The sequence below is a fragment of the Portunus trituberculatus genome, chromosome 28 (assembly GCF_017591435.1).
Source record: "Portunus trituberculatus isolate SZX2019 chromosome 28, ASM1759143v1, whole genome shotgun sequence".
Lineage (NCBI taxonomy): Eukaryota > Metazoa > Arthropoda > Malacostraca > Decapoda > Portunidae > Portunus > Portunus trituberculatus.
The window spans coordinates 9,911,056-9,923,469 of NC_059282.1; the positions used below are offsets into that span (position 1 = coordinate 9,911,056).

General features: G+C 40.9%; 1 protein-coding gene across 5 annotated transcripts in view; it reads left to right on the forward strand.

Moving 5' to 3' along the window:
• The window catches only part of LOC123510276 (probable serine/threonine-protein kinase DDB_G0280133), a 39,111-nt gene that overhangs the window by 12,844 nt on the left and 13,853 nt on the right, over positions 1-12,414 (forward strand). For 3 of the 5 annotated variants that reach the window (XM_045265265.1, XM_045265267.1, XM_045265270.1), the window contains 16 exons: positions 361-572; positions 2,278-2,523; positions 3,217-3,345; positions 3,837-4,055; positions 4,700-4,840; positions 5,058-5,174; positions 5,842-6,042; positions 6,329-6,490; positions 7,002-7,242; positions 7,456-7,697; positions 8,312-8,584; positions 9,278-9,406; positions 9,874-9,996; positions 10,323-10,463; positions 11,122-11,321; positions 12,219-12,352. In XM_045265265.1, coding sequence (XP_045121200.1) covers positions 361-572; positions 2,278-2,523; positions 3,217-3,345; positions 3,837-4,055; positions 4,700-4,840; positions 5,058-5,174; positions 5,842-6,042; positions 6,329-6,490; positions 7,002-7,242; positions 7,456-7,697; positions 8,312-8,584; positions 9,278-9,406; positions 9,874-9,996; positions 10,323-10,463; positions 11,122-11,321; positions 12,219-12,352 — 2,910 coding nt within the window. Of the gene's footprint in view, positions 1-360; positions 573-1,270; positions 1,284-2,277; positions 2,524-3,216; positions 3,346-3,836; positions 4,056-4,699; positions 4,841-5,057; positions 5,175-5,841; positions 6,043-6,328; positions 6,491-7,001; positions 7,243-7,455; positions 7,698-8,311; positions 8,585-9,277; positions 9,407-9,873; positions 9,997-10,322; positions 10,464-11,121; positions 11,322-12,218; positions 12,353-12,414 lie in introns of all 5 variants that reach the window. The other 2 variants (XM_045265269.1, XM_045265266.1) reach the window with 2 other exon arrangements.

The following is a 12,414-nucleotide window of genomic DNA, read 5'->3' on the forward strand; positions in this document are numbered from 1 at the left end:
ATTTATTTATTTATTATTTATTTTCATTGCTCGAGGATTTTTTTTTTTCTTTTTCTTTTTCCACGGCTACAGTTTCTACATATTTTTTTTATATATATATTTTACTCTTTTCTATTTTTGTCTTTTTTTATGCAGATTTTATTGTTTCTCATTTTTATTATTATTTTCTTCTCCCTCCATTTTCTTTCAGGCGATGGTTTCCACTGCTACAATTATTTATTTATTTATTTATTTATTTTTATTTTATTTATCTCTCTCTCTCTCTCTCTCTCTCTCTCTCTCTCTCTCTTACCCTGAACTTCATCGCTTCTTTCTCAATTTCATCCTTATTTTTATTCCTTTTCTTTCTCTTTTTCCCAGGCGATGGTCTCCACAGCTACAGTTTCTCGCCGGGCGTGGTCAAAGGTTCCTTCAGTGTCGGCCGCAGGGACACCCCCAGCAGCGCCTATCCCGGACACTGGCTCTACAGGACGTTTGTGGGAGGTGGTGGCGCCGCAGGACACAGTAGCTCCCTCCCCTGCTCTGTCCTCAACCCCAACAAGGCCATTTTCACCCTTGACGCCTCCTCCAGGGTGTGTGTGTGTGTGTGTGTGTGTGTGTGTGTGTGTGTGTGTTTCAGTGGGAGAGGGGAAGCTGGCCAAGGGCATTAAAAGATCTAACAAAAAAGGGCCCACTTGTTTGCCAGTTCCCTAAAAGGTTAGTAAAGTTAGCCAAAGGTCTGGGACAAATGTCTTCAAACCTCCCTCGTAAAAGAAGTCAAGTTGTGGGAAGATGGAAATACAGAAGCAGGCAGGGAGTTGCAGAGATTTGATATGTATTTACTTAGTTGTATATTACAGGGTTCGAGTGGGGCTCCTAGTTTTGTCTCTATATCTACTTTTATCCAACTTTTCCTTAAATGTATGCACACTTTCTGCTGCTACAATATCTTCACTCAAGCCGTTCCAGATGTCCACTGTCCTGTGTGGAAAACTGAACTTCTAAATGTCCCACAAACATTGATTTTTCATGATCTACTTAGAGTGTTTTCTGTTTGTCAATCTCCATCCTCCGTCAGTGATACCAGGTCTTGTCTTTCTATCTTTTCCACCTTACTAACTTATACATTGTTATTAGATCTCCACTCTCCTGTCTAGCCTTCAAAGTTGGTAGTTCCATTTGTGTGTGTGTGTGTCTGCATGAAAATATTTGCAATGTTTAGGTAGGATAAACTAAATATTGACTCCTCTTCTCTCTCTTTCTCTCTCCTTTGCCTCTTGTCGCTGAGCAGGACTGTCATAAAGGTACTGTTTTAATCCTCCTCCTCCTCCTTTCCAGTGATCCTTAATTCCCCTTCCTTCCCTTCCCTTCCCTTCCCTTCATTCCTCTCCCATTCCTTCCTTCATCTCCCCTCCCATGTGTGTCTGTGTGTGTATTTACCTAGTTGTATCAAAACACCAACAACACACCGAACACACACCCAAACACATCCTTAACACTCAAAGCACACACCCAAACACACTCCACACACACCCACGCACACCTAGACATCTCCCAAATATATAAAAAAACATCAGAGACACATTAAAACACCACCAATAAAATCTCTACAACCCCAAAATACCCTCAGAACACCCTCAAACACACCTATAATACCCAAACACACCTGCACACACCCACACACACACCTGCACACATTCACACACACCCACACACATTCAAAACACTCCTACACATCCAAACACACCCAAAACACCCAAACACTCACAAACACACCCACAGACACTCACACATACCCAAACACACTTCCAAACACTCAAAACACACAATAAAACAACTTGTACACACCCAAACACCTTCTTAATATTGATGAACCAGAAACACTATTAAAACACCCCCAAAGTACACCTAAACACACCAAATTCCCTAAACACACCCAAAATACTCCTAAACACACCCAAAATACCCTTTAACACACCCAAATATGCCCAAACACACCCAAATATGCCCAAACACATCCAAACACACCCCAAACACATCCAAACACCCCTGCACACACCCAAACACCCACACACACATCCAAACACCTACACACACCTTCACACCATCCACACACACCCCAAACACACTCCTAAACACTAAAAACTTTCAAAACACACAACAAAACACCTTTATAATATTCAAAATGCACCAGAAACACCCTAAAACAGCCCTACACACCACCAAACACCCCTCTATACACCCAAACCCATCCCACCCCCCCAAACAACACCCAGTAACACCTCTCCTATCCCACAGATTCTCACAACCAATGACATGTGCTCACTACTGCTGGGTGAGGCTGAGGAAAAGCTGTGTGGAGGCTCCCGGCGACTCTCAGACTTCATCTCCTGCCCTGTCACTGCTCGGTACCTGGCCAGCCTTGCCTCGGACACCACCACCACTGCCCAGAGCCAAGAGGAACTGCCTGTAGACCTTGTGCCCTCAGTTGTCCCTGGTTATGATGCTGCTGATGGAAAGGGGGCCATATTTAGTGGAAGAGTGGTGGGTTACAGGGAGAGGAATGGGGAGAGGGGGAGTATGAGAGAGAGAGAGAGTTTACATGTGTGTGTGAGAGTGAGAGAGAGTTTGCGTGTGTACTTACCTAGTTGTATTGTACAGGGTTCAAGCGGGGCTCATAGTGTCCTGTTTCCATGTCTCCACTTGTCTAATTTTTGTTTTAAGTTAGGCACATTATCTCCTGTAACAACTTCATCACTCAGTGCATTCCACTTTTCCACTGTTGTATGTGGAAAACTGTATTTTTCAATATCCTTCGCACACTGCCTCATCCTAATCTTTTTTACATGTCCTCTTGTCCTTCCAGCTTCTTCTGTCACCAGCACCAGGTCTTGCTTGTCTATCTTTTCAATGCCATTTATTATTTTATACATTGTGTGTGTGTGTGTGTGAGAGAGAGAGAGAGAGAGAGAGAGAGGGGACTTATTTGGTGTTGTTTTTTATTTTTTTATTTTTTGTAATAAATGTATTTTTATTTTTATTTTTATTTCTATTTTTTCTTTCTTCCACATTTTTATGCCTCCTCCTCCTCCTCCTCCACATTTTTACTCCTCCTCTTCTTCTTCCACATTTCATTCCTCTTCCTCCTCCTCTTCCACATTTTTACTCCTCCCCTTCCACATCTTTACTCCTCTTCCTTCTCCTCCTCCTGGTTCTTAATTCCTACTCCTTCTTCAGGTGAGTGTTGAGACGATGGAGAATGGTAGTCAGCTGTGTTCTCTTTGGCTGAAGGGCCTGCCAAGGGAGGTGGGCCAGGAACAGAGGTGGATGGCTGTGCTGGAACCTATTGAAGTCACACAGGCTAAGGTGAGTGTGTGTGTGTGTGTGTGTGTGTGTGTGTGTGTGTGTGTGTGTGTGTGTCTGTGTGAGTGTGTGTGTGTGTGTTTTTGTGTTTCTCTTAGTGGTGGTTGTGTTGTTTGTGTTTGTTTGTCGTGTTAAGTGTTTGTTGTTGTTGTTTTGTGTGTTGTGTTGAAAGTAAGTGTGTTAGTTTTGTTGTTTTGTGTGTGTTGTTGTTTTTCTTGGTTATTGTTTTTTTGTATCTATATTTTAGTGCATTTTAAAAAATTTTGGTTTGTGTATCCTTTTCTTCTTTTTCCTTTTCTCTTTCTTCTTCTTCTTCTTCTTTTCTTCTTGTTTACTCTATTTTCATTTCTTTCACTAGTTAAACTGTTGAAACTTGCTACAAAACTACAGTCCTTTCTCGTTTTTCTACCCACTCAACACTTTATTCATTTATTTTCTTCACCCGTGTACCGTTGAAAATCGCTACAAAATACAGTGTTCTCCTCCACCGCCAGGCTACAGTGGACTACAGCGGCGCCATCCTGGACAATGATGAAGCATTTCGCGCTCTCTTCGGCTTCCCTGACACAGTGCTCATCAGCCACCTGGAGAACATACATAACCTTATCCCAAGTCTGCAGCTTCCCTCACCTCCACCTACTTCCACCACCTCCACCTCCTCCTCCTCCACCTCCTCTTCTTCTTCCGCCAAGCATCCATCTGTTCTACCGATGGTGTGTTTGTGTGTGTGTGCGTGTGTGTGTGTCTGAGTGTAGTTTGATGTTGTTTTCATTTATTTATTTTCTTTCTCTATTTATTTATTTTCTTAAGTGTGTTTGTGTGTTTTTTTATGCTTGCAGTGTTTTATTTTTCAGTTTCTGGTTTGTTGCTGTTTTTTTTTATTTAATTAATTTATTGACTATTTATTTATTTGTTTTTTTAATGTATTTCTTAGTTTAGTTTGGTGTTTTTTAAGTGTTGGATGCTTGTATGTATGTGTGTTTGTGTGTTTGCTGTGCTTAATGGTTGAGATGCGTCATATATGTGTTTATCTGTTTATTTGTTTGTTTTTTTGGTGTTTTGATATGTGTGACTTGTACAATTTACCATTTTCCTTTCAGTGACTTTTCTCCTTTTTTGGTTTGTGTTTAAATTATCTTAAGAAACATCAAGTATGCGCGTGTGTGTGTGTGTGTGTGTGTACGTGTGTGTGTGTGTCATCTTTATACTCGCTCTAGGTTATCAATTGCCATCTATTTATGTTTCTCAGTCTATACACAAAAGTATCTGTATGAAAAAAATTGGTTCGTGTGTAAATAAGTCCATATAGACCCAGTCAGTAGTTAATTTACCTTCTGTCACCCTCCCCATCCCCCAGCAGGAGTTAGAGCAGCAGCAATGTACAGGAGTGAGTGTGGAGGGCAGCAGCACCTTCCCTCTGTGTGTGCAGCTGTCCCACCACCTCCCACAGCCACACTCCCACATCTCACACACGCCTGCACTCAATCTGGACATCTCGGTGAGTTAAACGATATAACAATACATTATCTCTTCCCTCTGTGTGTGCAGCTGTCCCACCACCTCCCACAGACACACTCCCACACTCCTCATACCTCACACACTCCTGCACTTAATCTGGACATCTCGGTAAGTTAAACAGTAAAATGACAAACTTTCAACAAACTCTTACATAGATACATGAATGACAAATGCTATATCATCTGTTTTTGGTGCAGGTGTTCTCCAATATCAGTGGCCTTGTGGTGCTGGACAGTTCAGGAAACATAAGCGACTACAACTACAACTTCACGCGTTTCCTGTTTGGTTATGGTCATGGGGAACTGGATGGCCAGGTGAGGGTAGTGGAGTGGTTGCCTTATCAATATTCATTCTAAGTTGATATAGGAAAGTGAGAAAGAAGTGGTTTGGTATTTATTCATCTGAGCCTCAAATTCAGAGTGCAAGAGAAAAGGTGTTTTTTTTTTATCATTATTCATTCATATCTGACACAAAAAATAAAGTAAATTTGAAAGTGAAAAAGAAATGGTCGTTTTGTCATTATTTTTTCATCTGAGGCTCAATTGCAAAGTAAGATTAGGAGGGTTAAAAGAGAAAAGGGTTTTTTATTTTATTTTTCATTCATGTCTGCCACAAAAAGTAAAGTTGAAATAGAGAAAGTGAGAGAGAAATGTTTGTTTTGTTATTTATTCATATGTGCCTCAAATTCAGAGTGTGAGAGGAAAGGTTTTTTGTCTTTATTCATTCATATCTGCCACAAAAGATAAACTAAATTGGAAAGAGAGAGAAATGTTTGTTTTGTTATTTATTCATCTGTGCCTCAAATTCAGAGTGTGAGAGGTAAGGTTTTTTGTCTTTATTCATTCATATCTGTCACAAAAGATAAACTAAATTGGAAAGAGAGAGAAATGTTTGTTTTGTTATTTATTCATCTTTTCTCCCAATGTTAAAGGAAAGTTAGAGGGCCCAATCAAAGCCTGTAATTGTTTATATTTTTTTCAGAGCATATCCCTCATCATCCCCTCCATTTATGAGGACATGAGGCAGACACAGGAGGAGGGCTATGAGGAGGAGGTGTCCACTGGGAGCTACTGGGAGGAGGAGGAAGAGGAGGAGGAGGAGGAGCTGGAGGTGGAGTTGGAGGTGGAGCTGGTAGAGGAGGAGGAAGAGAACAAGGAGGTGCAGAAGGAGAATAAAGAGAAGGTAAGGGTTGTGGAGGAGGAGTAGGAGGTAATGAAGGAGGAGAAGGAGAATGAGATAATATTTTTCTTCTTTTGTACATTTTCCCTCTTTCTTTTTATCCTTTTTTATTTTCATTTTTCTCTCATCTTTTATTCTCTCTCTCTCTCTCTTTTTATTATTTTCTTCCTGTTTTCTCCTTTACACATATTTTCTATCCCTCTTCTAATCCTCCTTTATTTCCCTTTCTTTCACACCTCTTTTATTCTCTCTCTCACTCTCTCACTCTCTCTCTCTCTCTCTCTCTCAGGGTGAAAAACACAGCAAATCACAAATAATGGAGCAGAACAGCAAACCTAGTAACAACAACAACACCACCACCACCACCACCATTGCAGCATCACACAGTCTGGCCATGCGGGACATCACCAATTCTCTTAATGCTGTGGAACTCAAGCCACAGCCACAGCAGGTTAGTATTAGAGTGGTGCTGAGAAGGGAAGGGCTTGTGAAGAATTTGAGAGGAAAGAAAAAAAAAATGTCAAGAATTTAAATGTCTTCGGGAATAAAAAACGAAGATTTTTAGGGAAAGAATGAAAGATTTTGAGAGTAAAAAAAAAAAAGCGAGATTTTTTTAGTAAGAAAGAAAGATTTTGAGAGTAAAAGAAAAAAATAACTGCAAGATTTTTAGAGTAAGAAGGAAAGAGAGAAAGATTTTTAGAGTAAAAGAAAAAACAACAACATTTTAGAGCAAGAAAGATAGAAGGATTTTGAGAGTAAAAGGAAAAAAAAAAGCAAGAATTTAAATATCTGAAATAAAAACTAAAAGCAGCAACATTTATAGAGTAAGAAAGAGCAAAAGAAAGAAAGATTTTTGAGAGAAAAGAAAAAAAACAAGATATTTTAAAGCAAGAAAGAGAAAAAACTAAACTTAACCTAACCTAACCTAATATAACATCCCCTTCTCTCCCTCCTCTCAACAGCACTGCCTCTACAACACCTGGCTGGAGGAGAAGAGCAGTGACGAGAACCAGGTGACCCAGGCAAACCAGGTAACCCAGGTGAGCAAGGAGAGCCTGGTGAACAAGATAAACAAGACACCAGCCTCCCTCATCACCTCCACCCCTGCCGCCAAGCCCTGCCTCCCTGCCCGGCCCCTCGCTGACCCCATACACCAGGGCACGTTCTTTGGGGTCGGCAGGCACAAGGACGGGTCAGATTTGAGTGAGTAAAGATAGATAGATGGATTGAAAGGTGGAAAGATGGAAAAATAGATTAACTTTGCTTCAGATATGGATAAATTATACTTTATTTCAGTTTGTTGTTGGATGAATAAGGATGGATTTGAGTGAGTAGATGGATAAATGGATTAATAGGTGGATAGATGGATAGGTAGAATATACTTTTTTTTTTATATATTTATTTTTTCCCCTTCAGGAGTCATCTATCAGATCCGACGTGTGGTTCTGGACACCCTGGAGAAGGAGGAAGATGAAGAAGAGGAGGAAGAGGAGGTGGATGTGGAACGGATGAGGGACACAGAAGGAGGTGGAGGAGGAACAGTCTTTTACTACATGTGGATACTGAATGACAGGGATGGAATGATGGATGACGCACCTTCCACTCTTGATCTCACTTTTACTTCCCTCCACGACACTACTGAGCTTTCCCTTGGCCATGTGAGTGGTGGTGGTGGTGGTGGTCATATACAATTAGGTCCATATTCTGAAATACTTCTGTGCCTCACCTTCAGTATTTATCAAGGCCTTTAGTTGAAGTGACATGGGTTTTTAATGTGTTTCTGTAATTCTAGTGACATGTTAACAGTTTTTTTGCATTATCAACACCACAAATACTGTTTTAATTAGTTTTTTTTTTTTTTTGTAAGAGAGCTAGAGAATGGAAGAGAGAGGGAGAGGAGAGGAGATTAGAAGGGTGACAAAAATAGAGAGAGGAGAGAATGACAATAGAAAAAGGAGAGAAGAGGAAAGGACAGGAGAGGAGAAGAGAAGAGAGGATGACAAAATAGAGAGAGGAGAAGAGAGAAGAGGAGTGGAGAGGATGACAAAATAAAGAAAAAAAAGGAGTGGATGGAAAAGGAGAGAAGAAGAGAAGAGGATGACAAAATAGTAGAGAGAAAAGGAAAGGGTAGGAAAGGAGTGAAGAGAGGAGAGGGTGACAAAATAGAAAGATAAGAGGAGAGCAAAGAAAAGGAAGAGAATAGGAGCAGAGGGTAACAAAATCAATATATACCTTAACTAACACCCCTAACCTAACCATTTCGCACCCCAAGGCCATCACACGCGAGGCTCGGGAACCAAAGAAACAAGAGCGGGAGGAGGAGGAGGAGAAGGAACGCCAGCAGAAGAACAAGAAGAAGAAGGAGGTAGAGGAAGATGAGGAGGTGGGTGATGAAACAGTTGACTCCTCCTACTGCCCCTCCTTCACCTCCTCGTCTGACTGTGGGGGTGACGGAGAGCACAGCCACACTTGCACGGATGGCAGCTCAGGGGCAGAGTACTCCCTTAATCACTCCCGCAGAGGGGCACGCCACTCCTCCTCCTCCGTGAGTGATTTTTTGATGCTGTTCCTCCATTTATTTTTGTCTTGTTTGGTTCTCTTCAGTTTTCTCTCATTATAATTTTTTGTAGTCATGTTTCCTGCTTTGAAATATTCCTGTGTGGTTCTTCAATTATTTTTTTTCTCTTCCTCCTTCATAAGTGAGTTTTTTTATGTTGTTTCTCTCTTTATTTTGTCTTTTTAGTTTAGTTTTCTTTGTCATTATATTTTTTGTAGTTGAATTTTGTGTTTTGAAATGTTCCTGTGTGCTTCTTCAATTATTTCTTCTCCTCCTCTTTCATGAGTGTCTTTAGCATTATTTCTCTCTTTATTTCAGTTTTGTTTGCCTCAGTTTAGTTTCCCGTCATTATATTTTTGGTAGTTAAGTCTTGTGTTGTGAAATATTCTGAAAAACCTCCATTATTTCATCTTTTGCCTTCGTCTCTCGTGGAAGTGACTGGAGTTTCAAGGAAGTTTATGTTATTGACAGTGTGATAAGTATTCTACCCTGTGTGTGTGTGTGTGTGTGTGAGTGACTATATAATAAACCAATTGAATGACTGACTGGCTGGCTGACTGACTGACTGACTAAATGGATAAGTGAGAGAGTAACTGAATGAGTAACTGACTGATAAAGGAAATAAATTAAGAAATCAGTAGTGTGTGTGTGTGTGTATGTGTGACGTGTGTGTCCCTGCAGGCGCCTGAGGAAGAGAAGGATGTCCCGGAGGAGGGGGAGTTCAGCCAGCACTACCAAGTCCTGAAGCAGATTGGGAAAGGAGCGTTTGGTTGTGTGAAGCTGAGTCACCGCTGCTCTGATGGCTTGCTGGTGAGTGCTGAGCCTCCTTGTGCTTGCTGGTGTGTAGTAGTAGTTGTAGTAGTAGTAGTAGTAGTAGTAGTAGTAGTAGTAGTAGTAGTAGTGGTAGTTATAGTAGTAGTTGTAGTAGTAGTAGTGGTAGTTATAGTAGTAGTTGTAGTAGTAGTAGTTGTTGTTGTTGTTGTAGTAGTAGTAGTAGTAGTAGTAGTAGTAGTAGTAGTAAAAGAAATACACTAGTAGTAGTAGTAGTAGTAGTAGTAAAAGAAATACACTTAGTTTTAATCTTTCTCTCCTCTCTTTTCTTTTTCTTTCTTCTCTCTTTCTTCTCTCTTCTGTTTCTTTTCCTTCTCTTCTCCTTTTTCCTTTCTCTCTCTCTCTCTCTCTCTCTCTCTCTCTCTCTCTCTCTCTCTCTCTCTCTCTCTCTCTCTCTCTCTCTCTCTCTCTCTCTCTCTCTCTCTCACCTGTCTTTCATTCCTCAGGTGGTGACAAAGTTCATCAAGAAATCGAAGGTGTACAAGGACAGCTGGGTGGATGACATGGTGCTGGAGCGTAGGGTGCCTCTTGAAGTGTCCCTCCTCATGAGTCTAGACCATCCTAATATTGTAAGTGTGTGTGTGTGTGTGTGTGTGTGTTTTTTTTTTTTTTTTTTTGTTAGTCTCTTGTTTTCTTTCAGTTTTTTTTTCTCTCTCTCTCTCTCTCTCTCTCTCTCTCTCTCTCTCTCTCTCTCTCTCTCTCTCTCTCTCTCTCTCTCTCTCTCTCTCTCTCTCTCTCTCATTATTTTCTTGATTTTTTTTTTTTTTTTTTTTTTTTTTTTTTATCATCTCTCAGGTAACAATCTACACACATACTAATCTCCTCCTCCTCCTCCTCCTCCTCCTCCTCCTCCTCCTCCTCCTCCTCCTCCTCCTCCTCCTCCTCCTCTTCACAGGTGACAGTTCTGGATGTCTTTGAGAATGACAAGTACTTCCAGCTGGTCATGGAAAAGCTTGGGTCTGGAATGGATCTCTTTGAATTCATCGACAGAAATCCAAAGCTTGATGAATTTTTGGCCGCACATATCTTTCGACAGGTTAGTGTGTGTTTGTGTGTTTTTCCTCTTCTGTATCTACTACCCTGTCTTTCTTCTCCTCATTTGGTCCTCATAGCTGTCAGTCCCTGGAAGTCCCAAAGAGTGAGAAGCAGTAGCCCAGAAAGCACAACCCTGGTCAGGTCCACAGTGGCACTCTGGTGAGAGGGTGTAGCGGGTGAGATAGCTTTTTGTATAGCCATTGCTGGTTGGCTGTGATCAATCAGTCAGGTGAAAGCTTACAAACTGACAGAAAGCAGATGTTTTGTAATCACTTTGTAATCCAGAAAATTTGGCTTACAATTTGTCTTGGAAAATATCATGTTAAAAAGAATATTTGTGAAGTATTTATAAGAATGTGTGAGTTTTTTTGAGGTGATGCATGTGAGATTGAGATGGAGGTAAAATGTGTGAGTGTCTACAGGTGATGTGTGTGAGATTAAGATGGAGGTAAATTGTGTGAGTGTTTTGAGGTGATGTGTGTGAGATTGAGATTGAGATAAAATGCATTAGTCTCACGCTTGATGCATGAGAATTTACAAGTATGTCTTCTTACTTCACAGCAAATCTTTTAATCTTACTCCTCCTTCTATCATATTCTTCTTACTTCTATCAAATCATTGTCTTTTACTCTTCATTTTACCCTTCCTCCTGTCTCCAGATCGTGGCAGCCCTCACATACCTCCACTCTCTGGACATTGTGCACCGCGATGTGAAGGATGAAAATGTTATAATGGACAATCGATTCCATGTCAAACTCATCGACTTTGGGTCCTCAGCCTTCACCGCACCAGGAAAGAAGTTCTCCCAGTTTGCCGGCACTGTTGAATATTGCAGTCCGGAAGTGCTCATGGGGAACAAGTGAGTGTGTGTGTGTGTGTGTATTTTATTTAGTTGTATATTACAGGGTTCGAGCAGGGTTCCTAGTGACTGTCTCCATATCTACTTTTATTCCAACTTTTCCTTAAATTTGTGCACACTTTCTGCTGCTACAATCTCCTCACTCAATCCATTCCAGATATCCACCATCCTATGTTGAAAATTGAACTCTGTCTGTGTGTGTATGTATGTGTGTTTGAGGGAGTGTTTTTTGTGTTTATGGAAAAATTAGAAAGGTTTGTTTACCTCTAGCGACCCCCAAGGTATGAGACTGAATATTCTTTAACAAGACTTTTCTTCAACAATATTAGCTAAAAATTGACAGCATAGTTATATTTCTCTGTCTGTGTTTGAAGAAGTGTTTGTGTGTGTGTGTGTGTGTGTGTGTGTGTGTGTGTGTGTGTGTGTGTGTGTGTGTGTGTGTGTGTGTGTGTGTGTGTGTGTTTATGGAAGGATTTGTTTAACTCTTAAGTAAGGAATGAGGGTGATTTTTCCTTAACAAGTCATCTCGTCAGCACACGTTGCTAAATTCAACAAGGTAATTACATTTTTCGCTTTAAACAATACCTTTTTATTTATTACATTTAGAATAAGTGGAGTAACATTTCTTAATACAGTAACTTCTTCCCTCCTCCTTTCTTCCATCTTTTCTCCTTTTTCCTCCTTTTCCCTTTCCTCTTCCTTTCTCCTTCTTTTCCTCCATCTTTTCTACCACTTTTCCTCCTCCTTTCCTTCTTGTTTCCTCCTCCTTTTCCTCCTTTCCTCCTTTCTTCTCCCTTCCTCCCTTCTCTCCTTCCCCCGTCTTTTCCTCTCCTTTCCCCTTCCTTTCGTCCTTTCCTCTTCCTTTCGTGCTTCCTCCTCCTTTCCTGGTCTCCACAGGTACACAGGATATGAGGTGGAGGTATGGTCGCTGGGTGTCACTCTCTACACCCTCATGTACTGGGAGAACCCTTTCTATGATGTGGACGAAACTATCAAGGGTGTTCTCAATATACCGTATGAACACTCCCCTGGTAAGATTTTGTGGTGGTAGTAGTAGTAGTAGTAGTTTTTTTGTCTCCAGAAGTTAAATTGT